At 46.8% G+C, this 27,531-nt stretch overlaps 6 protein-coding genes and 1 long non-coding RNA gene across 7 annotated transcripts; 3 read left to right on the forward strand and 4 right to left on the reverse strand.

The window, feature by feature from the left end:
• Nucleotides 1-41: 41 nt before the first annotated feature.
• On the reverse strand, nt 42-7,915 carry LOC142045083 (uncharacterized). The gene is made up of 3 exons (XR_012654523.1): nt 7,075-7,915; nt 4,842-4,984; nt 42-3,281 (listed from the first exon to the last, which is right to left on the reverse strand). It is a non-coding gene; the product is annotated as an uncharacterized LOC142045083 (long non-coding RNA).
• Nucleotides 7,916-10,164: 2,249 nt separating this feature from the next.
• Nucleotides 10,165-10,685, reverse strand: LOC142045080 (histone H3). The gene has a single exon (XM_075058238.1). It carries the CDS (start codon nt 10,634-10,636, stop codon nt 10,226-10,228), a length of 411 nt encoding a protein of 136 aa, XP_074914339.1. The 5' UTR covers nt 10,637-10,685; the 3' UTR covers nt 10,165-10,225.
• Nucleotides 10,686-11,806: 1,121 nt separating this feature from the next.
• On the reverse strand, nt 11,807-12,312 carry LOC142045082 (histone H2B 8). Its single transcript, XM_075058241.1, has one exon. The coding sequence runs from the start codon at nt 12,262-12,264 to the stop codon at nt 11,884-11,886; it is 381 nt and encodes a 126-aa protein (XP_074914342.1). The 5' UTR covers nt 12,265-12,312; the 3' UTR covers nt 11,807-11,883.
• A 237-nt stretch (nt 12,313-12,549) lies between these two features.
• Nucleotides 12,550-13,309, forward strand: LOC142045081 (histone H2A-IV). Its single transcript, XM_075058239.1, has one exon. The coding sequence runs from the start codon at nt 12,634-12,636 to the stop codon at nt 13,021-13,023; it is 390 nt and encodes a 129-aa protein (XP_074914340.1). The 5' UTR covers nt 12,550-12,633; the 3' UTR covers nt 13,024-13,309.
• Nucleotides 13,310-24,073: 10,764 nt separating this feature from the next.
• Nucleotides 24,074-24,507, forward strand: LOC142044870 (histone H4). The gene has a single exon (XM_075057811.1). It carries the CDS (start codon nt 24,109-24,111, stop codon nt 24,418-24,420), a length of 312 nt encoding a protein of 103 aa, XP_074913912.1. The 5' UTR covers nt 24,074-24,108; the 3' UTR covers nt 24,421-24,507.
• Nucleotides 24,508-25,421: 914 nt separating this feature from the next.
• LOC142044831 (histone H3) lies at nt 25,422-25,904 on the reverse strand. The gene has a single exon (XM_075057748.1). It carries the CDS (start codon nt 25,871-25,873, stop codon nt 25,463-25,465), a length of 411 nt encoding a protein of 136 aa, XP_074913849.1. The 5' UTR covers nt 25,874-25,904; the 3' UTR covers nt 25,422-25,462.
• An 848-nt stretch (nt 25,905-26,752) lies between these two features.
• LOC142044830 (histone H3) lies at nt 26,753-27,212 on the forward strand. The gene has a single exon (XM_075057747.1). It carries the CDS (start codon nt 26,765-26,767, stop codon nt 27,173-27,175), a length of 411 nt encoding a protein of 136 aa, XP_074913848.1. The 5' UTR covers nt 26,753-26,764; the 3' UTR covers nt 27,176-27,212.
• The last annotated feature ends 319 nt before the right edge of the window (nt 27,213-27,531 follow it).

Here is a 27,531-nt window from a genome sequence, read left to right on the forward strand (position 1 = left end):
GTATATTCCCCGGGAGCCGACCTGGTTGAGGACTGCGGCGGCAGGCGGGCGGCGGGGAGGCGGGGGCTCGGCCGCAGTCTCCGCCCTTTCCCCCGCTCGCCGCCCCCGGGAGGCCCCCGCGCGCCTCGGCGCCGGCTTCCCGCGAGGCGGCGGCCGAGGCGCTTTCCCCGGCGCCGGCCCCCGCCACGCGTCCGCCGGCTCTGCGGGCGGCGAGCGGGGCCGGGCTGCCGCCCCGCGCTCCCCGCACTCGGGCCGGGCTGCCGCCCCGCGCTCCCCGCACTCGGGCCGCCCTGCGCGCTGCCCCTGCCCGCCGCCCGCCTGCGCGCCTGTTTGCTTCTTCCCCGGCCCGGCCCTGGGCGGGTGACGGTGACGGTTCCGAGGCCGCTCTGGGCCCCCGCCCGTGGCAGGAGCGGGGGTGCCGGCCCCGGCCCCGGCCCGGTTCCTCCCCGCTGCCCGCGGGTCTGCGGCAAAATCCCACCAATCCGGGGCCGCGCTCGGCGCTGCCGCTCCGCCCCCGCTTTGGACGCTTCATGTGTTGCTTTTTAATTTTTTATTTATTAGTGTTTGCCTACGTAGATGCCTTCCCCAGCTGTATTTAAATAATCTCTGCCAGCCGCGTTCTCTTCGACCTCCAGCTTCTTTCTTTACTAAGTCTTTCTACGTGTTGCTTAAAAGAGGAGGGGAAGGAAGCACTCAATCTCGTGAAAAAGAGGGGTTTCTTCCTTTATTGAACATAACATACTATTTCCTTCTTGCGGATTAAAACGTGGTCAGTTTATTGGTTTTTTTCCCTCGCAGCACATGCGCACACACATACACACAAACACATACATATATCTGTCATGCCTTTACCTATCAAGCATATTTTTTACCCTTGTGAGAAAAGCTGAGAGCCTAAGGAATTATTCTAAGAGAACAGACCATAAGGAAGCAGCACAAGTTGCAATGTTATGTTCTGGGAATGCTTCCTACTGGGGAAGCAAGAGACCCATTCTTGCCCAGCACCTCAACAGAAACAAAAAACTATTGCAATAGTCTCACACTAATGCCTGGGTTATCTCCTTGCTAAACACGTGCCTCTTAAAATCAGAATGCTACTCATATTGTTAATGGTTAACAGCAAAATACAGATCAGTGTTCTAATATTACTAACTTTACCGGCTTAAGGCAGACTTGGTGAAACTTTACTTCCTGACGCAGATAATATTAAACTAATTTATACTGAGATTAAACACAATTTCATAGTCAAAAAAAAAGAAAAAAATGGTTTGGGCTACTTAGGGGTTTTCCTTTCTTCTTTTTAACAGAACGGAGTCTTACAAATTTCTAGTTATTTTGGCAATAATAAACCAATTTCCCATTTAACAGACCAGTATTGAAATAAACATAAATAAGTCTTCAAGAAATGTAACAATTAGAATTTCTTGAAGAACTTTTCAGGGATTTTCTTTTGATGTGGCTTCTGCTTTAATTTGCATTTAGTCTTCATATCCTGAGAACTCATAGCTTTATGAAAGATCTTCACTGGCATAATTTTATGTAAGTTCTTTGGCAAATAGGAAAAAAAAAAAAAATGTGTTTCAGTTTCAAACCTCCCACTCCCCTGCATCTTTCTTATTTATTAATCATAATGGCTCACACATTTTTAGGGTGATTTATCTAGTGTTTTACCTTTACCAACCCTCCCTCATGCCCCAGAAATTGTACTAGATACATGTGCAAAAAGGAAATTGCTATCCTTTTAGAGAATGTATATATGTATCTTTATGTATATTACTTTTTCCAAACAGAGAAACATAAGGCAGCAGGGTTTTTTCCTTTAATTATCTGTTGTTATCTTTTAACTTTTTCCATTTCCCTCCTCACCAGACAACCTTGTTCAAAACTCTTCAGCCTTCTTTTATACAATTTCATAAATCTATTGAATGAATCTGTTTATAATTCAGGCAACCAACTGTTTCGGAATTGTGAGTACAGCATTTAAGGAAGTGTCATAGCCCATTTGTTTTGGTTTTGTTGTTGTTGTTGTTTGTTTGTTTGTTTTTAATCCTTGATATGAGGCCCTCCTGGCTTTTCTGCTTAGTCATCTTCTTATAAACACCACCAGTCAGCTCTGATTCCTACATTTAAACTAGAGTCTTGTACAATTAAGTGTTAGATTCATTAGCACGTGTGTCAGCCTCCAGTCAGATAAGCCTCTTATATTTACAAAGCAAAAGCAATTAGCAACTCCAAAACCCAAATCAGCGTGTTAAGTAAAGACATCCATAGGACTGATAAATAAATGAAACAGTTATGGAAAGATATCTCAAGGAGGAGAAAGGATACAATACTATCCCTTTTGCAACAGCAAAGAGCTGGAGGAGCCTCATGGAAGGTCCTAGGGAAGTTCTGGGAGCTCAGTTTGCATTTCGGGGGGACATGGGTGAGGGTGGCTGTGCTACATAGTATAGTAGTGGAGCTCTGCATCTATACTGGGACAGCGTGGTGAATTAGCAGGAACTTTAAACTGTACTTTTAGTTAAATAGCTGATAAATAGTAACTCCAAAATGTTATTTCTAATATGTTTTTTTAAAAAAATAAACCTAAAAAATTAAACCAAGTCCCCTAAAAACTCTTGAGGATACAAGGTATCAGTATTTGGAAATGTTCTCAAAATACAATGTATACAAGTGTTCATTAAATACAACACATTTCAAAATACCTCTAATGTGATCTTAGAGGCATTCATTCCAGGGCCCTCAAACCAGATAAGTTTAGAACTTCCTAAGTCTAAAGACCCTAGAAGTTACAGATATCTGAAAATGTGTAACTGCATATAGACACGCACACAGACACACATATACATACAATTGCTATTCAGTCTTCATAGCACGTATCAGTATTGACTACTTCACATTAGATGGGCTGTTGATTTTATTTCTATGCAGACTGCACTTGTGCTGCTGCAAGGTGAACTCAGACGCTGCACACACTTACCAAACCACCAGTGAAACAGCAAGAACTGGCCTGGCAGTGCTGCTGCCTCTGTCACAGTTTTCAGGCATTGGATGCAGAGGTGGGGTGACACGTTCAGTCCGGTGAAACTTGTGTTTGATATTGGCCTAGACTGAGATTAGCAAAGTAGCCTGAGAGCACCAGACATTGGCAACCCTTGCATTTTCTTTGGTGTCTGTGTAGTTACCTCACTTAGACTTTTAAAATCATCTCTCCTGGAAGAGGACTAGTCCATATCCATGTAAAGGAGCTTCATTTTTTTTCCTGGATATGTTCCTTTTCCCTAAAAATAAAACAGAACAACAACAACAACAAAAAAAAAATCTATCAGGTTACCCTGTTTGGGAGAAGTAATGGGAAGATCAAAACTGGCACAACTAAGGAAAATAACATTTAGTTTCAACAACTAGCACCATAATTCATTTAGGAGAAAGGGACAAAAAGAAAAAAGGGAAAAAAAAGAAGAAAGCTTTCTTAACATTTTTATTTCACTATATAACTAACTTACATTGTAGCTAGCATGATTCTTTGCTGGGAAGTCCTTTAATCTCAGTGTGATAGTGATTTTGACAACGAGCTGGTTGACTGAAGAAAAGCATACAGAAATTCTCAAATGTTACTTATCATTGCATTGGTGGAGTGGGGTTCTTAACTGCTTTTCATGGACTAACAGTCTGAATTAATTCTGAAAATGTTCAGAGCTCAGCTCACTGAATTGGCATCTGAAAGTTTTACATTTTATTTTTGGCTGTTCCTGAAAGACTGTGTCCCAGAAACCTTCTTCCCTTTTCTGTCATGCTTCTTACACCATACATTAAGCTCTGCATCCACATGTACATTACAACATTGGCATACTGTGCTAAAATTGACAGGAGCATACTGAACATTTCTCAAAAATTATCTTGTGTGCCCTCTGGAACAATTTGTTCCTTATTAATAGCCTCACAGATTGAAGCTCTTACAGGCCAGCACTTTGTATAGCTGTACTGGTCCATCCTGATGGATCAGTGTTGTGCTTGGGATAACATACAAAAACACAGGTGCAGAGAGAAAGGGGATGCTCACAACTATCTCAAATATTTATGATATGGGTCAGGCATGCAAGGAAATGTTGGAAGGTCTTAGGAAACATGTAGTGGTGGGTCAGGATAAATGGACAAGAGAGCAGCAAAAAAGATACACAGGAGATTTGAGCAGCTTTTTTAATGTCTTGACTACATTTAATCTCCAGACATAGATCAGAACAGATGACACAGCACAGTACAGTCTTTGCTGATGTGTAAAGATGCAATGATCAAGCCCAGTAACACATTTTCTTCCCAGTCCTGTGCTAACAACTTGTCACAGTGCTTGAGGGTAAAACAGCCTGCAAGGCAGAATCAGTTCTGGAACTGAAGCCATACGCTACCGCTGCCTGGAAACTGGGTAACAAATAGTTCTCTCTCTATGATTAACTATTAACTGATGTTAAGAAGAAAAAAAAAACACCACCAAAAAAACCCCACAACATCTAAACATTGATGTCCTGCAGCAAAGCACAGTGCAAGAATTTACAAGGAAGGGAAGGCATTTTTATTTTAAAGCAAAAGTTATTTCACTCACACATCCCAACACACACTTAGAAGACCAAGTTTGCAAGTGGGCAGGCCAGTATTGCTTGCAGGGACAGGCAGGACAAGGAATACTTGCTGTGAGCCCTCAGCCAGTCTCCAGGGCAAGGGAGGTGTTGGCTAAAATCTGCTCATCTTCAAACGGCCTCTTGTGCAGTTTAGAAGTTAACAGCAATTCTATTCCTCTGTCTCTCCAACTTCTAACACTTCTGTCACCATCAGGACTTACTCACCAACTGCTGTCTCCGTAGCTGAATGCCTTGTTGGTCCAGGACTGATCATTCTCTTCCTCTCCTCTTCTCTCAATTGCTTTAGTTCATACTGTCCCTTGCTTTGTGCTCCACACTGTTTTCACAGCCTGGGTGTCCCAGATGAGCTGCAGGTAGACATTTTGAGATCGTGATTACCTAGTACCCAGGAGCAATTGACACCCCCCATACTTACAGCTATTCTTCTGCTCTTCTCTCTGGTGCTTGCACATCCTGCCTATTTCCAGAGTTCCGGGAATATGTGGGCTTTCACATTTTTGGACAAATCTGAATTTTTTCCCCTTCTCACTATTTCAGTTACTAATGCTGTCTGAGTACTCAGAGTTGTAAAGGTCACCAATCTTTCCTGAAGGAGTTTAAGGCTTCAGAGTTTAGCAGTTAGAGAACAGTGAAGTGTTCACCAGAAGTCAGGAGGGTGTCTTTTGTAACACTGCTGCTCTGTACTGTCACCTAGGAAATTAAGATATTCCTACAGAGTGTGAGAGTTTTCACACAGACTACAACCTGGATACTTAGGGAATTTGCCACAGTGCTGTCCTATAAGCAATAACTGTTCCTGGGTAAAAGAGATTAAAGGACCCAGAAAGGTCTCCTCTCCTGGACTCTAATTTTACAAAGAACTTTGTGCTGGCAAGTAGTACCTGCTACAGTTCTTGTGGTCTATGCTGCAGTATATTTTCCTAACTTTCTAAAAGGCATTGAAATGCTTGTTGGACCCAAGTTTAGAACTAGGGCAATGCATCTTTTACAATATATAGAGCACTGTAACACCACCACCTTATAGTTAGAAGAGTTTGTCTCTCAAAGCCAAGGTATCAAATTGAGCTTACGCTTTTCATCCACTATCTGCTTTTAATCAAATTTGGTTTGCATTGGTTTATATATTATGTTCTACGAGTAGATTGCCTTTTTATTACTAGCCATTTTTACTTCAGTAACAGCTTTGCTGAGAACAGCACTTCCCATTTGACTATTGCTTCATACTGTTATAGAAGAAATTTGATTAACTGTATTCTTCTCTCTGAATAGTCTCATTTAGCACTAGTAGCTAAAGTAGTTGAAGCCTTAGGCCACAAGAGCTGACCAAGAGTAAACTTTTTGATAATACTAATACTGTTAACACAGAACTAGCTGAATCTCTCAGATAGGAATGGAATGAATAAGATAAGGACCAAGGAAACAATTCCGAGAGAATGAGGTAACTTCAGGAGGCGGCCAGCCCAGCAACAGTGAAAACCAGTAAGAAATCAAGACCACTGACCAAAATTAAGTGATTGGACTTGGGGATCGAGTGCTGGGTGGTACAGGTATAACTGAGGGGTGTGATATACTGTAGAAGTCCCTCTTTGGAGGCACCCAGCTCGAGCTGTAACCTGAGAACTGAAAGAGCAATTGGAAACCTTTACACTTGGACCTTACGTTAATCAGCAGCATCCTAGGGTCAGACCAAGTTATGGTGGCCAGCAGACAAATCCATAAAAATAGTAGCTGACAAACAGTACTTCCTAAAGCTCACCTATCTATAATATGTACAAACGTCGTTATCACGACAGTATGAACATCTACAGTCTGAAAGATGCTTATACTCAGCTGAACATACAACATGACTTAAAAGTGGGAAAGAAGAGAGAAAAGGGGCAGCAATGCAGAACTGCCCAGGCTGGCTGAGCTCAGGCTTCACTGTTTGTGATTACTGAAGACTGTAACAAACAGGCGATTCACTTATGAAGCAGCCCTGAAAAGGATTTGCAAATGAAAAGAATGTGATAGCATGTTTAGGATTTATCTTTAGATACTGGCTTGCACAGAAGCCACCATACCACCTTTACAAAGTTTTTACATTACAATAATTAATTCAAATGAAAACCTCACCTTTTTCATATGGATATATCTATTCAAGGTTTTTCAGAAACTAGTAAGTGTCAAGTAGGGCTGGTTCAAATATTTTTGTTCTAGAAAGATGCTTTCATCAGACCTTCTTTTATATATTTCTGATGAAAGGAAGTATTTCACAAGGACATCAGTGGTTATGCTCTATCTTACCCATGGGACAGATAGGCAGTACATTCTTCCAAGCAGTGATTTGAGCCAGGTCATACCAACACAGTACTAGATCACTCACAGAGGATAGCTAAACAGCCAGGAACAGTCTTAGCCAAATATCTTACTGAGCATCTAAAATCACCTGCAAAAGCACCTTATATGATTACCAACAGGCACAAGGGCAAAGCATGAGCAGTTTGCAAACCAGTCCTCAGCTAGTCAGCACACTGGTCTTGCTCAGAGCCAGCTTCTACCTGGCAGTATTCATTAGCTCAGGCTCTCCTGCAAAAAAGAACAGAAATGCTCCTGGACTTTGCTGGTACCAGAGAGGCCTCCACTTTTACTCTCATTTTGACTCAGGAGATCTTGCTCTAAGTCACCTGTGTGTGTCTTAGACTGAAGAAATATTACATCAAATAAACTGTGTATGGCAAATTCAGTTTTATTTCTAAATCATGATATGATTGGGTTTTGTTTTAGCAAACACCTTCCAGGAGCTATTTTGTATCAGTCTTAACTGATAATCAGTTTTTCCTCTGAATTTATAGCAAGTGCAAGATGTCTTTCAAGTCTAAGTAGTTTATCTTCACCCAAGAAACCCAACTTAAATACTCATTATATCAGTTCTTGTTCATACCTTATGAAAGGATTCCCCCCCCCCCAACCAACATCTGATTTGGGATTTCTATTGTTCCTCTTTTATACTGAAGTGATTCAACACCATATGCAAACCGATGGCACTCCAGATAGGATTTATCACTTGCGTAAGGAGGGAAGAGCAAAGCCCACTCTATAAGCTACCGTCAACCACTGTTCCCATATCACTACTGCAACCATCTGCAGCTGTTACAGGCTTCAAAATCCACACAGTAAATTCTTCCTACTTGCATAGCTGGTCCACTAGGACAAGCTATGGTAAGTTATTATAAGTGTCTTTCATAACATATAACACCCCAAAACTACTTCAGACTCAGGCGTTATAATTTAGAGTTTATATGAGCTCACCCTTCCTGCAAAGATCCTTGCACATCTCTTTCCTTCTCAGCTGATAGAGTGTTAGTGGTTTTCACAATTCAAGCATTCAAGTCTCAGAATGAGTCCAAATAATACTGTTATTTATTCAAACAGTCCACAGCCTTCAAAAGACTAGAGGAAAAATGACAGAGATTAAGGCAAATAAAAACCTGCTTCCCTGTCTCACTCCTCAAAAATCATTTATTTCTTCAACATGCAAAAAACCGTTATTTTTTACCTAAAATTCTGCTGGAATTTAAGAATTCTGGCCATTGGATTATACAAGATACTAAATATCCACAATACAAAATATTTAAAATAGCTATTTTATTGGATTTAATTATAAATAATTTTATCATAAACATATGTAAACAGGCTTAGATAAATAGATCTCTCGCTATCCCAGGCAGTAACAGGAAATGAGTTTGCTTTCACTAAGACTCATTTCTGCAATCTCACTAGTAACCATCTATTACAAAAAAAAAATCTGTTCTGAAAAACACGAATCCTATGTCAATGAACAAATGGGGGGGGGGGGGGGGGAATCATATAGAGTATCTTAATTCCCAAAGTACTATTCTCGATGCCTTCCCCCCCACACCTTATCCCTCCGAGGTTAAGTAACAGAAAATGGCTGAAAGTGAGAAAAACAAGGGAAAGAAAATGGTGTCGAGGCTCTTGATTGGTCAGATTTTGCTGCAGAGTCCCAGTCCCTGACACAGGGACAGGAAGATTTGCTAAGATGAAGCGTAATCAGCAGCTAAGAGAAAACCAAGTGTCTTGCAGATTTAGGCTTTCCAAAAGAAATATTTTATCTCCGCAATTCCCCGTGGCTCCTTGTTTCTGAGTTTAAATGAGGGATGCAGTCAGCTCAGTCTGACCGCTTCTTAAAGGCACAGCTGCTCACTTGTAGCACTGAAAAACCAAAAAGACATTCTTTCCAATACTGCAGTGGAACAGCAAGCTCCCCAAATTACATAAAAAGGCCTACAGTATAAAAAAATATTGAAAGGCGACGGAAAGTCAGAGATAATTTTGGAAATCTAAATTTTTCAGGCACCAATTGCAGATTTATTGAGTAGGAGAGCAAGGGGTTGTGCAGCTGAACTTACAGGCAGGGAGAAACCCCGTTTTCCAGGTAGGTGCACAAAACTCACCAAATATGACGGATAGGAAGAGCCTCCATTTACACAAAATTCTGGACTCAAGGTCAAGTTTTTAATCACTAATACTCCTTGGAAGACGCTTCCTCTGTACTCAGTTCAGCAAATATTTTTGGGAGCCTAAATACAGATGGAGAAAATTGATCCAAATAGGCGTCTCTAATCATTCACACCAGATATACCCAGAATATACCCAGAACCATGAAGGATGCCACGAGTATGTCCCCAGGAAAACATCAGAAAAAGCACACCTCTTTTGGAAACGGGACTCGCAGAAATTACCCTTGCCGCTGCCCTACCCCCAGCTCTCTCTGGAAACACAACGCTTACCACAGGAATAAAATAAAAGTGCTTGAGAAGGGCTGAAGATGCCCGGGGGACATCGCTCACAACAGGGACAGACCACGAGTGATAAAGCACTGAGAAAACTGCCGAGCGGGTGGGAACGGGCTCCTTGAGCCTTTAGAAATAAAACAACACCCACACCAAAAAAAAAAAAGGGGGGGTGGGGGGTGGAAAGGAAACAATATTTCTGTTGGTACAATAAACCGTAATGTTGTTACCATAAGAACATAAACTAAACGCAGCACAGCAGGAGACAATTTACAATAGCATTAACTCTGAACACATCTTCTCTAATCGACAATGCAGAGTGCTGTAAAGTCTTGCCTTTATAATTTAAAGGTGCTGTGCGTGATTACTTTCAAGACATACAGGCAGATTAAAAATGTATACAAATCTTTTAGAGCTGGGTATCTTCTTCAGAAAAGGAAAGCCCACGGTTAAAACTTTTTCCTTACCAGCTAAAAAGGAAGTAGAGAGAACGTGTAGAAAGGAATTTTGACCCTGAACGGAGACTTGCCCTAGCATGACCACCTCAGCTGGCGTTAACCACACCATGCCGTTTCGCTACGGCCAGAATAATTTTCAACCCCTCTGAAAAGTGACGTACACGTTTTGTTTGGTACTTACTCGGCGGGATACGGGCTCTTGGTCACGAAAAGCACATGGAAACACATCGCTGCCCACACAGGACTAAGAGTTTACAGCTCTCTTTAGTGGCCATGTGGTGGCTCTTAAAAGAGCCTTTGGGTTTTCGGTAGTCTGAGAGATCCGTTTGCTAGAAGCTTAAGCACGCTCGCCGCGGATGCGGCGGGCCAGCTGGATGTCCTTGGGCATGATGGTGACGCGCTTGGCGTGGATGGCGCAGAGGTTGGTGTCCTCGAAGAGCCCCACCAGGTAGGCCTCGCTCGCCTCCTGCAGCGCCATCACGGCCGAGCTCTGGAAGCGCAGGTCGGTCTTGAAGTCCTGCGCGATCTCCCGCACCAGGCGCTGGAAGGGCAGCTTGCGGATCAGCAGCTCCGTCGACTTCTGGTAGCGCCGGATCTCGCGCAGCGCCACCGTGCCGGGCCGGTAGCGGTGCGGCTTCTTCACGCCGCCCGTGGCCGGCGCGCTCTTGCGGGCCGCCTTGGTGGCCAGCTGCTTGCGGGGCGCCTTCCCGCCCGTCGACTTACGCGCCGTCTGCTTCGTGCGCGCCATCTTCCCCGGAGCCGCCGCCGAGCACGGAGCAACACAAATCTGTGCGGAGAGCGGCCGCCGGGCCGCTATTTATAGCCATCACCGCCCTGTGATTGGCTAGCGGGAAGGCACACATTCCATTGGACAATGGGAAGCATTTGAAAAGCCCGCCGTCCGGCGCGGAGCGGGGGGCGGGGCACGGCCGGTTCCCGCGCCGCAGTCCCCTCCCGCGCTGTCTCGGTTCCCGTCTCCTCGGCTCTGCCCCGCCGAGCGGGGCCGGTGGCGGCCGGGCGCTCCGCCACAGCGGTAACCCGCCGGCGGACGCGGAGTTTTTACCCCGGCCCCGCAGCAGAGGCTTTTATCGCCGCCTCTGTCCCGGGCAGCCGGGATTTCAGCCCCCCTTGCGAAAGGCTTCTTTGAAAAACCAGCCTTCCCTGCAAACATCCTGCACCACCTGAAGTTCGATAAAGCGCTCTGGTTCACTTTTTTTTTTAAGCATGAATTATTTTTTACTTGTATTTTCCTATTACGTTGTCACTTAGGACCTATGAGGAACCACTTTATTCTGCGGCACTTACTCTGCATCAGAGACGACACAAAAAAAACTACGTCACATCCATATCAAATCTCTGGGAGTAATGAAATTACATTGTTCCCTATAGCATTTCACTTCTGCTGCATGTGGCACGATAAATTTCATTAAATATTGTCTCCCAAATATCACACGTTCACAGACTAATCCTTATGGAGCTCTGAGTAAACAAGCTGCTCTGGCTTTTGGCCAAGTCAGTTGAGAATGACAGCTGATGTTTAAAAGGGACAACATTTTATTAGGAAAGGTATAAACTGCATTAGAATAAAGCTGTTGTTAAAAAATAAATAATTCTTTATTTCATGCCAGAACAGCAGAGGGAAAAAAACAAACTGAATGCTACCGTGCATATTTCTCTGTACTTACTGCAGCTAATTGTTCTAAAATGAGGAAAGAAAACCTCAGTAGTTTTAGAACTCGATTATGTGCTTAACGGCCTTTTGATTCAGCTGCCCAATGAGCAGTCAGGGTAGGCACACACAAAACCACCCCAATCATTCCCGGTACTTTTAACATGACAAGTATTTTCTCTACTATTAAAATGTCCTAGTCTGGGAACGAAAACAGCACTAAATACAAGTACCACTCACCAAATCGAATCAGTGTGAACGACTCTTTTACTGAAAATGTGGGTGGCTCTTAAAAGAGCCTTTGGGTTAGATGATCTTCCAGAGATTTACTTGGAGCTGGTGTACTTGGTGACAGCCTTGGTGCCCTCGGAGACGGCGTGCTTGGCCAGCTCGCCGGGCAGCAGGAGCCGCACGGCCGTCTGGATCTCCCGCGAGGTGATGGTGGAGCGCTTGTTGTAGTGCGCCAGGCGCGAGGCCTCGCCGGCGATGCGCTCGAAGATGTCGTTGACGAAGGAGTTCATGATGCCCATGGCCTTGGAGGAGATACCCGTGTCGGGGTGCACCTGCTTCAGCACCTTGTACACGTAGATCGAGTAGCTCTCCTTCCTAGTCTTTCTACGCTTCTTGTCACCCTTTTTCTGCGTCTTGGTGACAGCTTTCTTGGAGCCCTTCTTCGGAGCAGGAGCGGATTTAGCTGGTTCCGGCATTTTACAAGCCTGTCGCTACCTGTCTACCGCAGGAACGACGTAAATACAATAGCGGCGACCCCCGTATTTATAGGGACGGTATGCAAATGAGATGACTCAAGGCTGTTCTTGTCTATTGGACAATCCGGCTTCGTGATGTCAAACCATCTGGCACCTCCGATTGGTCGCAATTTCATCTCTCTTCCCATTGGTTAACTTCACAATCGCAGCCTCCGCCAATCAGAAGTCCCACCGAAGCGCAGAAGGAAGGGATAAAAAGGCAGGGTGGCAGCTCTTACCGCATTTCTTCGGCTCCCGCAGCTTGTTTTTTTACTCTTTTACGCAGGTTTGCTTTTTGTTTTTTGTTTTTTTTTTTTTAATTCTTGAGACATGTCTGGCCGCGGGAAGCAGGGCGGGAAGGCGCGGGCCAAGGCCAAGTCGCGCTCGTCGCGGGCCGGGCTGCAGTTCCCCGTGGGCCGCGTGCACCGGCTGCTGCGCAAGGGCAACTACGCGGAGCGGGTGGGCGCCGGCGCCCCGGTGTACCTGGCGGCCGTGCTGGAGTACCTGACGGCCGAGATCCTGGAGCTGGCGGGCAACGCGGCCCGCGACAACAAGAAGACGCGCATCATCCCCCGGCACCTGCAGCTGGCCATCCGCAACGACGAGGAGCTCAACAAGCTGCTGGGCAAGGTGACCATCGCGCAGGGCGGGGTGCTGCCCAACATCCAGGCCGTCCTGCTGCCCAAGAAGACCGACAGCCACAAGGCTAAAGCCAAGTAAAACTCTTCCAACAAACAACCCAAAGGCTCTTTTCAGAGCCACCCACATCTTCCCTGAAAGAGCAGGAACACCCCACCCTACAAATACTTGCTTCTCTGAAACTGTGTTTTGTTATCTCTGGAAACTTTACAGAGGTCGAGGGAAGGTTTCTGATGCATAAACTTACTATATATTCCTTCAACTTTATATTTTGCTGATCGGTGTAGGTCCCTGCATTTTCCTTTAAGAAGTTAACGTACTTACGTAAGCGTTTCTCAGCTTCCGTTTTCTGAAGAAAACAATAAAAGACAGCGGTTTAGACTGGGGTCAGTCAGCGCAGCGTGGTGTGGGTAGGGGGGATAAGCACACGGCATGGGTGGGCTCGCTGCTCTCTGCTCTGTGCCTTCAGTGGGGGGAAGCGGCGTTAATCCCGCGGAGGTGGCCGTGGCGGGAGGGGAGGGGGCGGGGTTTCTGTGCCCGCCCTCGGCGAGGGGCGGGGCCGCCGGCGTCCAATCCGAGGGTAGCGCGCGGTTTTCAAACGCTGGGCGGGCGGGGCGCGCGTTTCTCCCGGCGCAGCCGCCGCTGCTCAATTCCGCGGGTGTAAAAGGAGCCCGAGTGTCCTTTGAGTGGTGGCTGCTCTGTTCTTTTGCCTGCTGGGGCTGGAAATCGTACTGGAGGATCGGGACTTAAGCTAAAATACGCTCAAGTGTATTTTTCCATAGCGTGTGGGCCCGTATAGCAGCGCTATGGAAAGTCGTATATACGCGTGGCAGGGCATCATCGTGTACCAGCCTAGACTTGAACTGATGTTTCAATTCTTTCTTTTTCATTCTGACAGTGTGGGTGGCGTTTAAAATCACTGTTGGGTTTTTTTCTGTCAAACTTTCCTTTCCTCTTAGTGTTTCCCCCTGGGCTCTGCCTTCTTCACCTTGGCTGCGCTCTTTGGTACCACCTTTTTGGGCCTCTTGGCCGCGGCAGCCGCCACCTTCTTGGGGGTCTTCGCTGCTGCCTTGGCCTTCTTGAGCGTGGGAGCCCCCTGCGCTCCGTGGAGGGGGTCCCGGCCTCGGTGATCAGCTCGGTGCCGCTGGGGCCCGCCGGCTTTGGAGCCGCCCGCCGCCGCTTCGGCTTCTTGGAGGTGGGGGCCAAAGCGGTGAGTAGTCTCGGACACAGTCAGAGGCAGGTTTTAAAAAAAAAAAAAAGGAGAGGAAGGGGGTATCGGGGGATAGAAATCAGGATAATCAGCAAGGGGCTGGTATTTATAGAGAGGATCCTCTCCGCCGTTGGTGTCTCGGGGACTCTGTCCCGCTGGAAGGGTTCTCTCCGCTCTGTTTCTTCGGAACCGATTTGGGTTTTTTTTTCTTTCACTGGAAGGGACACTGCATTCCTGCCTCTGTTAGGCAGATATGGGTAAACCAAGATCTTATTTCTTTTTCTTTCGGTGGTGGTGTATGCAGACGAGAACAAACCCAGCGGGAGGGGAGGCAGGAAAGCACCGCCGGGAGCTGAGAGCCCCGGGCTGGGGCGGGTGTGTGTGTGTGTGTGTGTGTGTTTTCTTTGTTCTTTAAAAGTGCCCCTGGAGACCTAGGGTGAGGAACACAGTTGCTTTTTGCAGTGTCCTCCCTCGGGAGGCGGGGGAGTGAGTCACTGTGGCAAGGCATTAATCGAAAATGTTTTTCAAGAAGGGAGAGGTAACACTGGAGTGCCTGGCTGAAGTGGTGCTGGGAAACAAGATGAGAATCGCGGGACTTGTTTGAAAATGTACTTGCTTCTTACACAGTTTTCAAGGTGTGTTGGTTTGGTTTAGTTTTGGGGGTTTTTTTGGGAGGGGGCGTTGGTGGTTTTCTTATTTTTTCCCCGAAACGGGCAGAGGACGTTTTTTTTTCCTTTTTATCAGCCCTCTCTTGTTCAAAGAAGTAGTACTAAGTACTGATCACCTGCTATTCAGAGATGGACTTTATTAGTAGCCATGCTGAAATTCGAGGCTTAGAACTAGGTTTAAAACATTTAAGGATTACTTTTTGTTTAACAATCTCAGTTTATTTGATGTAGTATACTAAGAAAGACAACTTTCTATAGGTGGATATTTAGTAAGGGGGGGGGGAGAGATTACCTGGGTCTGAAGCAGAGCACGGCTTTGCAGAAGGTCCTGATCGGGCCATTTGAAAATCCCATGATTTGCAACAGAGGCCTCCCAGGTCTCATTTTTGCCCTCAGAAACACAGGGTGAGGCAGGAGCATTTGTCTCTTTTCAGGACCAATGCTCACACTGAAGTGCCTGAGAAGGAAGGGTGTCTGTTTTGATTCTCTTGGAAATTAGGGAAGGAGGGTTTTTTTCACCACTGATGTTTGAAAAATCACTCAAAACCACAGGTATTCTAACATTTTCTTTTCAAATGAGACATGGACAGCTGGAAATCTAGTCTAAAGCATTATTTTTTCTATTCCTCACTAGAAACTAGTTACACTCAGTAATGATGAATCACAAAATTTACCATTTTGTTCTCTGCCTTTTTAGCCATGTTTCCCCCTTGAAATTGTGCATATAAAGAGCTCAGTTTCCTTTCATAGCAGTTTATGACTGATGTTCTGTTTTCTATGCCACCAACAGTGTTTTCATGATGGTTTTTAGCATGTTTTTATTCGTACAGGCAAAGTGATGAGTTCTGTATACCAAATCCTCTTTTTCTTTAGCTAAAATATGACTGGAATATTTTCCTGCAGTTACTGCATATAGTTCCTCTTCCTTGTTTCTCCTGACCAGCCATCCACATTTAACATAGAAAGGCAATATATTCTTCCATCTCATGTCACTATGCTTGTTATAAATGAACTTATCTTGTCTGCATACCATAGTTAAATAAAAGTCCTACATATATTAAAATAGAAGAGAGAATTGGAGTATAACACCTATTTACTTATGTGACAGATGAGACTTAAAAAAAATGCCCTTTAATAACAATATTTTATTTCAGTTCAGATGCTGAATTTCTAATGAATCTGGATCCTTCCTCAGATTTCTTTCCAACTATTCAGACAGCCTAACCTCTCAGATTTCTACATAAAGGAGGAAGGCTGTAGATTTAAGCACAGTGCATCACAGTTGATGGTGGTCATGAAAAACATTTAGTGTCATAGATGACTTTTACTTTTGACTTTTAAGTCCACACAAAGTATATCCTTAAGCTTTAAAGTACTAGTTATAGCATAGGTAGTGCAATCTCTCAGATAGTCTTCTCCCAAAGCATGTTATTCAACTTGTAGTTACTTCGTAGTTTTCTGTTTCTCCATAAAACACTAGAAGATAATAAGCAAGGTAATAAAAACAAACAAACAAACCCCATGCTCAGTTGTAGAAATTTCCCAAGTTTGCAGGCAAACAAGTAGAACAGAACAAAGTCATAAAAGAACATTCACATTTCATTAACTTTATCATAGTGACAACAGTGTTTTGGAAAAGTCCCTAAATGTTCTTTGCCTTCAAAAAGTCTTATTCATGTTTTTATTGAAACAGACTATGCTTGATTTGCTCTGGAATGACCTGATTGTGAACAGCATAAAGTCCTTGTCCAAACTCCCTTGGTACTTAGCAGTCTTCCTTAGTCTTAGAGGAAGGTGTGATTTTTTTTATCCCCACCCCCCCCAGGAAGAAAAGTTGCTTTAGGCTACTGTATTTACAAAAAGTGTAGGCACGTTAGAACATTTGCCTACAAAAATGAATAGAATTATTTGCCTGCTACTGAGGGTATCTCCAACTGTGTGCTGTTCTTTGTAAAAAAATATTTGAACATTTATGCGACACAGTCTATACAAAGGTTAAACACACTTACAGGTCTATTCATAGATCACTCTCAAATGCTTTCACTTAAAAATTTAGTTCCTTTAGTACCTTTCTGCAGCTATACATAGCAAACAATGCGATCAAGTAGGAGTATCTTACAAATCTGGTGTAATGTATAGAAACGTTTTCAATAATATCAGTAATTAACTTTTCATGTTCCCTTGAAAACAGGCTTGCTTAGACAGCAAATGAGGTTTAAAAAATTGATATTATTGTTTATTCCTCTCGGATACACAGCACAGGATCAACTTAGACATTGGTAAACATGAGAGAAACTCATGTGTCTCCATTCACAAAATTTCAGAGGCACTGATGCTGCCACTCAGGCCATGTGAATGACGGGATTGCGGTCTGAATGCCAGTTGCACTGGAGCTGTAGGAACAGGGCAGAAACTCGCATTTGCCAGTAACAATAAACGCCCCGTGTGTATCTGCTGTGAACAAAACAGCAGCTCGCCATGAAGCTCAGGTCATTCCTGGGACGTCTTTCTCTTTGCACCTTCACGGATTCCCCCTGATATTACTGAGTACCGGGGGAATCGATGCCTTTGGGGCATTTCCCCCTCCCCGGTCCAGAACCACAAAGCAGCCGAGGCTCGGCCGCCGCGGAGGGGGGGGGGCGGCTCCAGGCACCGCCCGGCTCCGCTGCAGCAATTTCTGACCAATCCTGCCCGGGAAGGAGCTTCCCTCCTTCCTCCTCTTCCTCCTCTTCCTCCTCTTCCTCCTCTTCCTCCTCTTCCTCCTCTTCCTCCTCTTCCTCCTCTTCCTCCTCCTCTCCCCTTCTCCGCCCCCCCGCCCCTCTCCTCCCCGAGCCGTTCCCATCCCGTTATTCCGCAGGCGGGGAAGGGGACTCTGCTGTCCCGCACCCCCATGAAGCGGGGACCGACCTGCCCTGGCTGCTGTTAAAACCGGCCCCCGCACGGAACACCTCCGGTGCTTCTTCCATCGGCTGTTGGTTTCATTTTAACTGTGCTTTTTTTATACTGTGGCTGCTGCCCACGGTTTAAACAAAAAAAAAAAAAAAAAAAAATCAAGCAAAGAACAGTCAGGGTTCCAGCTTGCTCTGTTAGAAAATGCTATTTTGATTCTGCAGACTTCATGGCTAAGAGAGCAACGGGCCATCCTGAAGGGTAAACGACTTCTGTAAGGTGCCTGTGATCACTAGAGCATTTTTGCCCTTGGTCATTCTGTCCCGGAAAACTTAACACGTGACTGCACAGTACAGAAACAACCCTACTGTACTAACTGAACTGATGCAGATAAACCTTTTGCCTCTCCAGATGGCATTTCTATATATGACTTCTTTAAGAAATCAATTCTTTCAGGTCTCTGCACACAAACACTATTGCTCTTGACGTGTGGGGAGGGATTTAAAATAGAAACCAAGTCCTTCCCTCTTTCTACGGACACTGCAGCTTCTTCCTGCCATGGAACTTCCTTTATTGCCTCCACAAGTAGTTTGGGAGAGAACCACAAACAGGCGGTTCCTGGTCTGTACAAACCAGGGTGCTAAATAACCTGGAATCCCTGAAAAAAATAGTGAAATGAATATGAGCTTTTTTTTTTGGGGGGGGGGGGGGGGTAGATTGGTTGGTTGGTTGTTGGAGGGGTTTTTTGACCTTGAGAGGAAAACAAAACGGATCCTCAGCAAATGCGTGTAATTGAATGGCAGCTAATACCACCAGGGATCAGTGTAGAAGTCTTTAAGAGGTGGGAACTATTTAATACCAATGTTAGGAAGTGCTCGCAGTTATGCAAGCAGCTGTGTTCTCCAGAATTGACTTCTATAGAGAGATGGCTCATCACCTTCAGCTCTTCTCTTTCATCTGGAAAAAGTCTGTAGACATAAGGAGTCTGTTTACTTATTTACATTTACAATATTTAGGCAGCTTTTCTGGTGCCAGTAATGTTTTGGTTAGTAACTATAGTTAGATTTGACCTCACTGAACTTGATAGATTTAGCCACTGACCTTACAGATATTAAAGATAAGTACAAACTTCTTTACCCAATAATTGTCTCTGTCCTGAAAGTATCCTAGTACCCTTAGTAGGGAAGCCATTTTAGACCTTAAATCATCTCTGTCACTTTTCTCAGAACTTTCTTTTCCAGTTGCACTACATCTTTTCTTTGATTTAGAGGGCAGAAGTGTGCATAGTACTCAAGGTGCGGCTATTCCAGAAAATGCTACAACAGTACAAAGATACAATATCCTCTGCTTTGCTCTCTGTTCCTCTTCTGGTGATTCTTGACATTCACATTATTTTCCTTTTAGTGCTTCTGAGCACTGAACAAATGATTTGTTTAGTTATTTATTCATTGTTTTCAGATGCAGGAGGATTTTTTAATTAGGATCAACCTGGAGGGCGCAGTAAAGATGGAGGATGGTGACGAGACAGTTCTGAAGGCTGAGTCAGGGACCAGGGGCAGGAGGACAGTCAGTGAAACTGAAAACTATGGTCAAAAGAAAGTGAAAAAATGAGGAGGCTGAAATTTATTTTCATTTAGTGACATCCAAAACACTTAAAGCTTGGAGAACCCAAGATGTGTATGTCATAAAGGTCATGGCAAGAGCACTGTTGCAGGTCAGGCAAATGGAGATCTTGTTTATCACCAAAAGGGTGGCTTGATTTGCCACCATCCATTACGATCCAGAAGTCCAAGTCCATGTGCCTCTATAGGTGGTGAAGTTGCCATTAGTTGCTGGTCCTGTGCACTCACTGTGGGTGCGCAGTGTTAACTGCTGAAGGACCTTGGAGCTGCATCAGAGCAGCTCTGATCCTTTTTTACCTGGGGGAGGATTTCAACAGAAAATTTCATATTAGATGTGTGCATGTGTTTGTGTGTATGCATGCACATATGCTGGAGGTGTAAAAGGACAGTATCACAGAGAACAGCAGCATAGGATAATCATTATCAAGATAATACTAATAAGATTAATATTTAATTACTATACATTGAAAAATGGGGAAAAAATAGGTCATTACCTTGTAAAGGACTTTGTAACTTTCTCCTATGTGCTTTTTATTTTTGCTTTCAGCCCAAGCTACCCCTTGTCCATCTCTGTGAGTTTGGAGATAACCAGCGAGGGTTACTGCATAAACACATCAATGCCTGAAAAGGTAACGCTTTTAAGAGTCAGTAATTAACAAGTACATCTATGATTTTTAGTGAGGTTTATGAAGCTCTGTCAGAGAGAGACCCTGCTGTTCCTGGGGTAGGAGCTGCCACGATCCATGCTGATTTCCAGCTTCCACCCGGAGGAAAGCGACTCCAAATGCACCAGCTGGAGCCTTCAGCACCCAGCAGGAGCAGAGCCCGGCAGCAAACACAACCCTGCCGTGCCCTGGGAGCAGTCAGTGCAGGGGCCAGGCGCCTCGGGTTAGTCCACGTGAATGCGAATGGAAACTAGGGCTGAACTGACCAAACCTCAGACAGTCCAGCAGTAATTCAGGGGCATATTGAGCTGTCAGGTGTGAAATGTGGCGTTTCTGTTAAGGGGATAACCACAAGTCATGGCAGTGGGGCTGTCTTCTGTTTCCTGGCAGATGGCCTGTGCAGAGATTGACAGCTTGGAGTCTCTATGTGAGTAGGATGCACAGAGCATTCATTTTGCTTGTGCTGCAATTAAACTTGTGATGCAACTCAAAACAATTTTTTTTTTTCATGGAATTAGATAACTTCTGTAATGTTTTCATCATCTTGATTGTCACTCTAGGCAAAAATCCATCTCCATGATTAGCTGGACTTCTCCACTTCACATGATTGTGCTCCAAGAACACTTATGTTTCCCTAGGAAATACAGTTTTATTCCTTTCCTTCACAAATTTTTCACCTAAGTAAAATAGCACATTTGCCGCAAGCTTCTGCTTTAGGAGGAGAAGCAAATCTGTATCTCCAAATTGCAATATTTCTGTCCCAATACTTTTAGCTGGTTTAAAAAATACACCAAAGAGACTTTCTAAGTTGATATTAATTCTCCTATTGAACTGAAAATACATGTGCTGGCAGATCTACTGAGAGATCAGCAGCTCCTTCAGATAACTAAACTGTTCTCCTCAAAACCCCAAAGAAAAGTAGATCACTGAAGAGAAAACAAATTTTGAAATTCACGTTATTCAAGAGCCTCCTCAAGGGGATGCTTGTCTCTTGGGAAGGCCAGGAGTATTAGCAGGGATGGCAGGATGAGAGATTGAAAGCTGATGCAGAAGGGAAGAGCAGCACTACAATCTGCTATGACATACCTAGAGTGGGAAGAGGAGTCGAGTCATTTTCTTGCTCTTTCCCACCCTCACCCAACCTGCTCCTTCGCTCCAGTGTGCCCTGGCTGCCTTCCCACATCATGGGAAACAAGCTCAAGGCTCCCTGATCAGGAAGAGGCAAGCAGAATTTTTCACCCTCCACTTACTGTCTTGATTAATGGGAAAAGCTGAATTGTAAAAAAGAAAAAAACCAATAATTAATGGGTAGTTCATATACTCACTTGTTGGTTTTTAGTAATAAAATCCACGTAGGAGTGAAGGATGAACACTAGCCATAAAATATAAGACCAAGATGTCATATTAGGAAGTGAAGTGTTACTCCAGAGTTCAATCAGTGCAGATTGCTCAGAGCTCCTTCCTTCTTTTGCAGAATATTGAAAGGTTTGAGCTCCTGTAAACAGGATGTATGCCCCTCCTTTTAGTTAAATTTTGTCTATATTCAGGAGTGCCCCAACACTTCAGTAATATACACACAGTTATTTTATACCTACAGCTGCCAGTGAAAGGTTTAGAAAGATACCACACACATACATTATGCTAAAATAAAAACATGAAAATTAAACTTTCTGTTCTTTTGTTTGGTAAAGACAAAATGGGGTAAGCATAACTTGACTTTTAACAATCATGAAATATAGAATACTATTTCCTCACATAACCCAAGCATGCTGTAATCCAGCAATTTATGTGCCTGTATGTTGCTATCATATCTGTAAAGATTCTGCGTAAAATCAGTCACAGTTAAAATTCAGGCTTTAGACCATCTGTGGTTTTTCTCCCTTTTGAAGTTAAGATATTGCTTAGGTCAGGAACAAATTACATTATTAGCTGTTTTGGTCCTTCAGCTGGGTTGTCACTCTTAAGAAGTAATGGACCTTGGATAAGGGTGTTTATTTAAGGAATTCTAATATTAAAAGGATTAAGAAAGTATGATGCAAAAATAAGCAAAGGTTACATTTCATAGGAAAAATATTAACCACACAATAAATGCCACAAAAATAGATCTAGTGAACTAAAAAGAAATGAGAAGTGGATGCTAAAAGAGATTGCAGCCTTTTGACAAAGTACCAATCAACATTTAACCCCACTAGGCATAGGAGGCGAATAGGGCAGCCTGCAAGGCAAAATACTTATTCCCACTAAATCACATGACAAGAATGAAATTGTTTAAGTGGATAATCTACAACAATATTAACACCTAAGGCATTTGAAGTCATGAGGTGAAATGAAGGCAAAGCTATAGAAAAGATATGCAAAAAAATTATGTTATTAAAACCAAATGTGCCAGATGAGAAGGGGAGAATAATTCTTTCAGCAGTCCTGAAGAGAACAAAAGAGGTCCTTTGAATCTAGACAAATAGAGGGAAAAACACACTAATTACTGCCAGGGAAAATGTCTATGATATTAAAGAGTGAGAGAAGTAATAGGCAGGGAAGAGTACACTTTGTAGTTATGCAGAAGATTTACTGAGATTTCTGTTGTATTCTATTTATGCTGCAACCAGTAAATGGGGGAGAAAAAAGGGCTGAATATAAATTTTTCTTTCTCAAACAGTAAGTGAGCTGATAAATAGTGTGCAAAGGCACGGTGATTCTAATATAAACTGAGGAGCTTCACCTGTACCAATAGCACCATAAAGGTTGATAAGCAAAGATAATTGTGCCTTTGCTATTTCTGTAGAACTAAATTGGGTGTTATTAATAAAAGCTAATAAAAAAACACTACAGAGCTGGCTATCTACACATGAAAATAATGAAAGTAGTGGCCAAATATGAGCTGAATAACATACATACTAGAAGTCTGTAGACTGTAGAGAGAAAAAAAAAAAAACAAACCCCAAACACCCTCCCTCCAAAGCCCCAAAGAGAGAAAACTATTTCAAGAAAAACGGATGAAAAAGGACAAACAATGAAACGAAAATGTGACAGCTCAAAGGGAAACGGCTGTGAAATTACCAGGCAAAAACTTTTCATCATCAGGAAACAGTACAGGAGTGAGGACCCATTAGGAAGCAGGGAAAAGATGGGGGGGGAGGGGGCGGAATCGAACAAAATGAGATACCTGACCAACCAAACACGGAAAATAAAGCCTCTGTATTTCACACAGATATAATTAACCAGGGGAAAACGCCTGACAAAAAAAAGAGATGGTAAATAGGGAATGTTTGGAATAGCATTTATTTTACGATCTTTCAAGGACAATGTAACAATACCCTCAAATATATTTCACGGCGAATTTAAATACTAAGTCATACGGAGAAATTAAAACAGCGTGTGTGTACACGCGGGGTTTGAGGGGTTTCTACACGGGTCGTGTCCCCGGGAGACACCGCAGCAACCCCCGTACCTCGGACCCGTGATGCCGACAAACCCCCACCAAAACCAACCTCTCCCGAAACGATAAAGCTGCCAGCTCGGCCTGCCGGAGCCCTTCACGGCTCCAAAGCCATTCCTAAAAGGAAAGGCTGCCCCCAGGGAACGTCAACCCAGAGCGACCTCACCCAAGTGGAAAACACCGACTGACCAGAACGCCGCGACCGCCGGGTCCCCCCCCCCCCGCCCGGGGGCTCTTTGTGGGAGCGCCGCGAAATGGCGGCGGCGGCGCGGGCGGGGCGGGGCGGGCGGGAAGCGGCGGTCCCGGCCCCGCCGCCCCCATTGGCTGGATTTTGCTGCAGACCCGCGGCCGGCGGGGCCCGGCTCCCCCAGCGGCACCGAGCGCCGCGGCGGCGGCGGGGCCGGGAAGCCGGGCCGTGCGCGGCGGGAAGGAGGGGGCGGCCGGCCCCGCTCCCGGCGCCGCGCTCCCGCGGCGGCGGCCGCCGGGGAAGCCGGGAAGCCGGGGCCGGCGCCGCGCCGCCCGCCCCCGTCGCTGCCCGCAGGGGGAAGGGCGCGGGGAAGAGCCCGCCCTGGCCCTGCCCCGGCGCAGTCCTCAACCAGGTCGGGCCGCCGGCAATATAGAGAGGCGCTGGCGCTCGTTCCCGCCACACGCTGCCTGGGTGGAGCGGGGCGAGAGCATGTCCGGCAGAGGCAAGGGCGGGAAGGGGCTCGGCAAGGGGGGCGCCAAGCGGCACCGCAAGGTGCTGCGCGACAACATCCAGGGCATCACCAAGCCGGCCATCCGGCGCCTGGCTCGGCGCGGCGGCGTGAAGCGCATCTCGGGGCTCATCTACGAGGAGACGCGCGGCGTGCTGAAGGTCTTCCTGGAGAACGTGATCCGCGACGCCGTCACCTACACCGAGCACGCCAAGAGGAAGACGGTCACGGCCATGGACGTGGTCTACGCCCTCAAGCGCCAGGGACGCACCCTCTACGGCTTCGGCGGCTGAACTCGGTTCCTGGGATAGGTTACGCTTCTAGAACACAAAGGCTCTTTTCAGAGCCGCCCAAGCTTTCAAAAGAAGAGCTTTAATCGCTGTTCGTGTGCGTGTCGTCTTCCCGTAGTTGCCGTGAGGTTCGGGGCGGGGGGGGGGGGGCGGCAGTAGAGCAGAGGCTGGGCTTTCGTCGCAGTCTCCACCCGTAGCCTGCGGGTCCTTCCCCAGCCCTCCCAGGCTCAAACTGGAGGGCGTGCAAGGGGAAGAGGGGAACGAACGTCCCGATCTTCCTCCGGGAAGAACACAGGAGGAGCGCGTGGGGCTCCCTGGGTTCACGGAAAACATTCAGGTTCTGAAAGACGGGTGCGTCCTTTATCCACCCCACCCCCGCCCTGCTTCTCTGTTCTCCTGTCCCGTCCCGGTCCTTCTTCGAAACGGGAACGGAAGGGGCGGGCGGGCAGGCGAGGAACACCGGGGGCCGAGGGCTCCTGCGCCAGCCGCTCCCCCGCCACCGGCTTCAGCGCGGCAGCCTGAAACGCGAAGCTCGCGAAATGGCGGCACTCTCCTCTCTGCTGCTCGGGGAGGGGGGGGGGCGGGACAGAAGAGCGGGAAGGCGGGAGGGAACGAAACGGCTAAGAGCACTCGCAGCGCCCCGGGGGCTGCGCTGCAGAGGAAAGAGGCCGCGAGCCCCGCGCGAAAACGCCTTCCCTTACTGCCCTGCTGCTGCTGAAGGGCTGCCCGGTCCCTACAGCAGACACCGCTCTCCACTCCCCCTCCTCCCACCCCACGCCGGCAGCTTGAAGCGGGGAACCTCACAACTGCCGACACACGCGGCTAAGGGGTGGGGGGAGCGGTGGTGTCCCACACTACCTGCTACTGGCAGCCCGAACCTCCCGCAGTTATCCCCGACTCGGCGCTGCCGTGAGCACGCACCGGAGCGCCCGGCACAAGCTGTGCCCGCGCCCGCCCCCAAAAAAGCAGAGACACAGCTCTCTTTAGTGGCCACGTGGTGGCTCTTAAAAGAGCCTTTGGGTTTGGTGGTGGCAAGGCAGGAGCCTCAGGCGCGCTCGCCGCGGATGCGGCGGGCCAGCTGGATGTCCTTGGGCATGATGGTGACGCGCTTGGCGTGGATGGCGCAGAGGTTGGTGTCCTCGAAGAGCCCCACCAGGTAGGCCTCGCTCGCCTCCTGCAGCGCCATCACGGCCGAGCTCTGGAAGCGCAGGTCGGTCTTGAAGTCCTGCGCGATCTCCCGCACCAGGCGCTGGAAGGGCAGCTTGCGGATCAGCAGCTCCGTCGACTTCTGGTAGCGCCGGATCTCGCGCAGCGCCACCGTGCCGGGCCGGTAGCGGTGCGGCTTCTTCACGCCGCCCGTGGCCGGCGCGCTCTTGCGGGCCGCCTTGGTGGCCAGCTGCTTGCGGGGCGCCTTCCCGCCCGTCGACTTACGCGCCGTCTGCTTCGTGCGCGCCATTACCGCTCGTTTCTTTGCTCCCGGTAGTACAAGACTGAGCGCAGCGCACTGCTGAACGCGACCCACCCGGAGTCCCTTTTATAGCCGGGCGCTGCTTGTTCATTGGCTGATGGAAAGGGCCGATCTCATTGGGCCGATTTGAAAATCCCGCGTTAACCCCCTCTGTGCTGAAGAGCGCTCTTTGATACGTGCAGCACAGGCTTGATGTTGTCATTTTGCCTTTGTTCGAAAACGATTTATCTTCTTGCTAACAACTTGTCCTCATTAATTTTGCCCTTCATCAAGTTAATTCTTCTCATAGAGTTCGCAAAAGGAGTCTTCTACCAAAAGTATATAGAAATAAAACATACACATTCTCCACAATTTTCAGAAAGACTTTTTTTTTTTTTTTAGGTTAATGAAATAAAACCTAGGTATGTAAACGGCCGGTTACTTATATTTAATCGTTATAAGTTAATTGGTGAAGTATTTCCAGAAGAATTGAATGCTGTACTTGCATTTCAAAACTAAAACTCCAATACTACTTTGGCTTTTTAGTGGCTAATCACATGTTATCATATCATATACTTACAACGTAGACCCCGTAAGCACGATTCAGAGTCTCAAGGAAGTCATGAAAATAACAGAAGTAGTAAATACAAGAGAAATAAAGCTTTAAAAGCCCTTCAGGCTTCCCTGAAAGAAAAAGAAAAAAACACCACTGTTTCTCTTTGCAAAGGGCTGGGGCTCGGGGCGGTACCGCCGTGCTTACAGGTTGTTTCGAATTACCCAATTAAATTCTTCGCTTTTCCGACCAATCAGAGCCGAGAAGGCGGGGCCTCTACCCGCTATAAATAAGACCCACAAGACCGCGGTGCTTGTTTCAGCGACTGACCGGAATTTGGGGAGAGGATGGCGCGCACGAAGCAGACGGCGCGTAAGTCGACGGGCGGGAAGGCGCCCCGCAAGCAGCTGGCCACCAAGGCGGCCCGCAAGAGCGCGCCGGCCACGGGCGGCGTGAAGAAGCCGCACCGCTACCGGCCCGGCACGGTGGCGCTGCGCGAGATCCGGCGCTACCAGAAGTCGACGGAGCTGCTGATCCGCAAGCTGCCCTTCCAGCGCCTGGTGCGGGAGATCGCGCAGGACTTCAAGACCGACCTGCGCTTCCAGAGCTCGGCCGTGATGGCGCTGCAGGAGGCGAGCGAGGCCTACCTGGTGGGGCTCTTCGAGGACACCAACCTCTGCGCCATCCACGCCAAGCGCGTCACCATCATGCCCAAGGACATCCAGCTGGCCCGCCGCATCCGCGGCGAGCGCGCCTGAGGCTCCTGCCTTGCCACCACCAAACCCAAAGGCTCTTTTAAGAGCCACCACGTGGCCACTAAAGAGAGCTGTGTCTCTGCTTTTTTGGGGGCGGGCGCGGGCACAGCTTGTGCCGGGCGCTCCGGTGCGTGCTCACGGCAGCGCCGAGTCGGGGATAACTGCGGGAGGTTCGGGCTGCCAGTAGCAGGTAGTGTGGGACACCACCGCTCCCCCCACCCCTTAGCCGCGTGTGTCGGCAGTTGTGAGGTTCCCCGCTTCAAGCTGCCGGCGTGGGGTGGGAGGAGGGGGAGTGGAGAGCGGTGTCTGCTGTAGGGACCGGGCAGCCCTTCAGCAGCAGCAGGGCAGTAAGGGAAGGC

The sequence above is a fragment of the Buteo buteo genome, chromosome 26 (assembly GCF_964188355.1).
Source record: "Buteo buteo chromosome 26, bButBut1.hap1.1, whole genome shotgun sequence".
Lineage (NCBI taxonomy): Eukaryota > Metazoa > Chordata > Aves > Accipitriformes > Accipitridae > Buteo > Buteo buteo.

What these genes read in the sequence shown, in the direction of transcription:
- LOC142045082 (XM_075058241.1), bottom strand. Translation starts at nt 12,264, where the DNA reads ATGCCGGAACCAGCTAAATCCGCTCCTGCTCCGAAGAAGGGCTCCAAG.
- LOC142045081 (XM_075058239.1), top strand. Translation starts at nt 12,634, where the DNA reads ATGTCTGGCCGCGGGAAGCAGGGCGGGAAGGCGCGGGCCAAGGCCAAG.
- LOC142044870 (XM_075057811.1), top strand. Translation starts at nt 24,109, where the DNA reads ATGTCCGGCAGAGGCAAGGGCGGGAAGGGGCTCGGCAAGGGGGGCGCC.
- LOC142044831 (XM_075057748.1), bottom strand. Translation starts at nt 25,873, where the DNA reads ATGGCGCGCACGAAGCAGACGGCGCGTAAGTCGACGGGCGGGAAGGCG.
- LOC142044830 (XM_075057747.1), top strand. Translation starts at nt 26,765, where the DNA reads ATGGCGCGCACGAAGCAGACGGCGCGTAAGTCGACGGGCGGGAAGGCG.
- LOC142045080 (XM_075058238.1), bottom strand. Translation starts at nt 10,636, where the DNA reads ATGGCGCGCACGAAGCAGACGGCGCGTAAGTCGACGGGCGGGAAGGCG.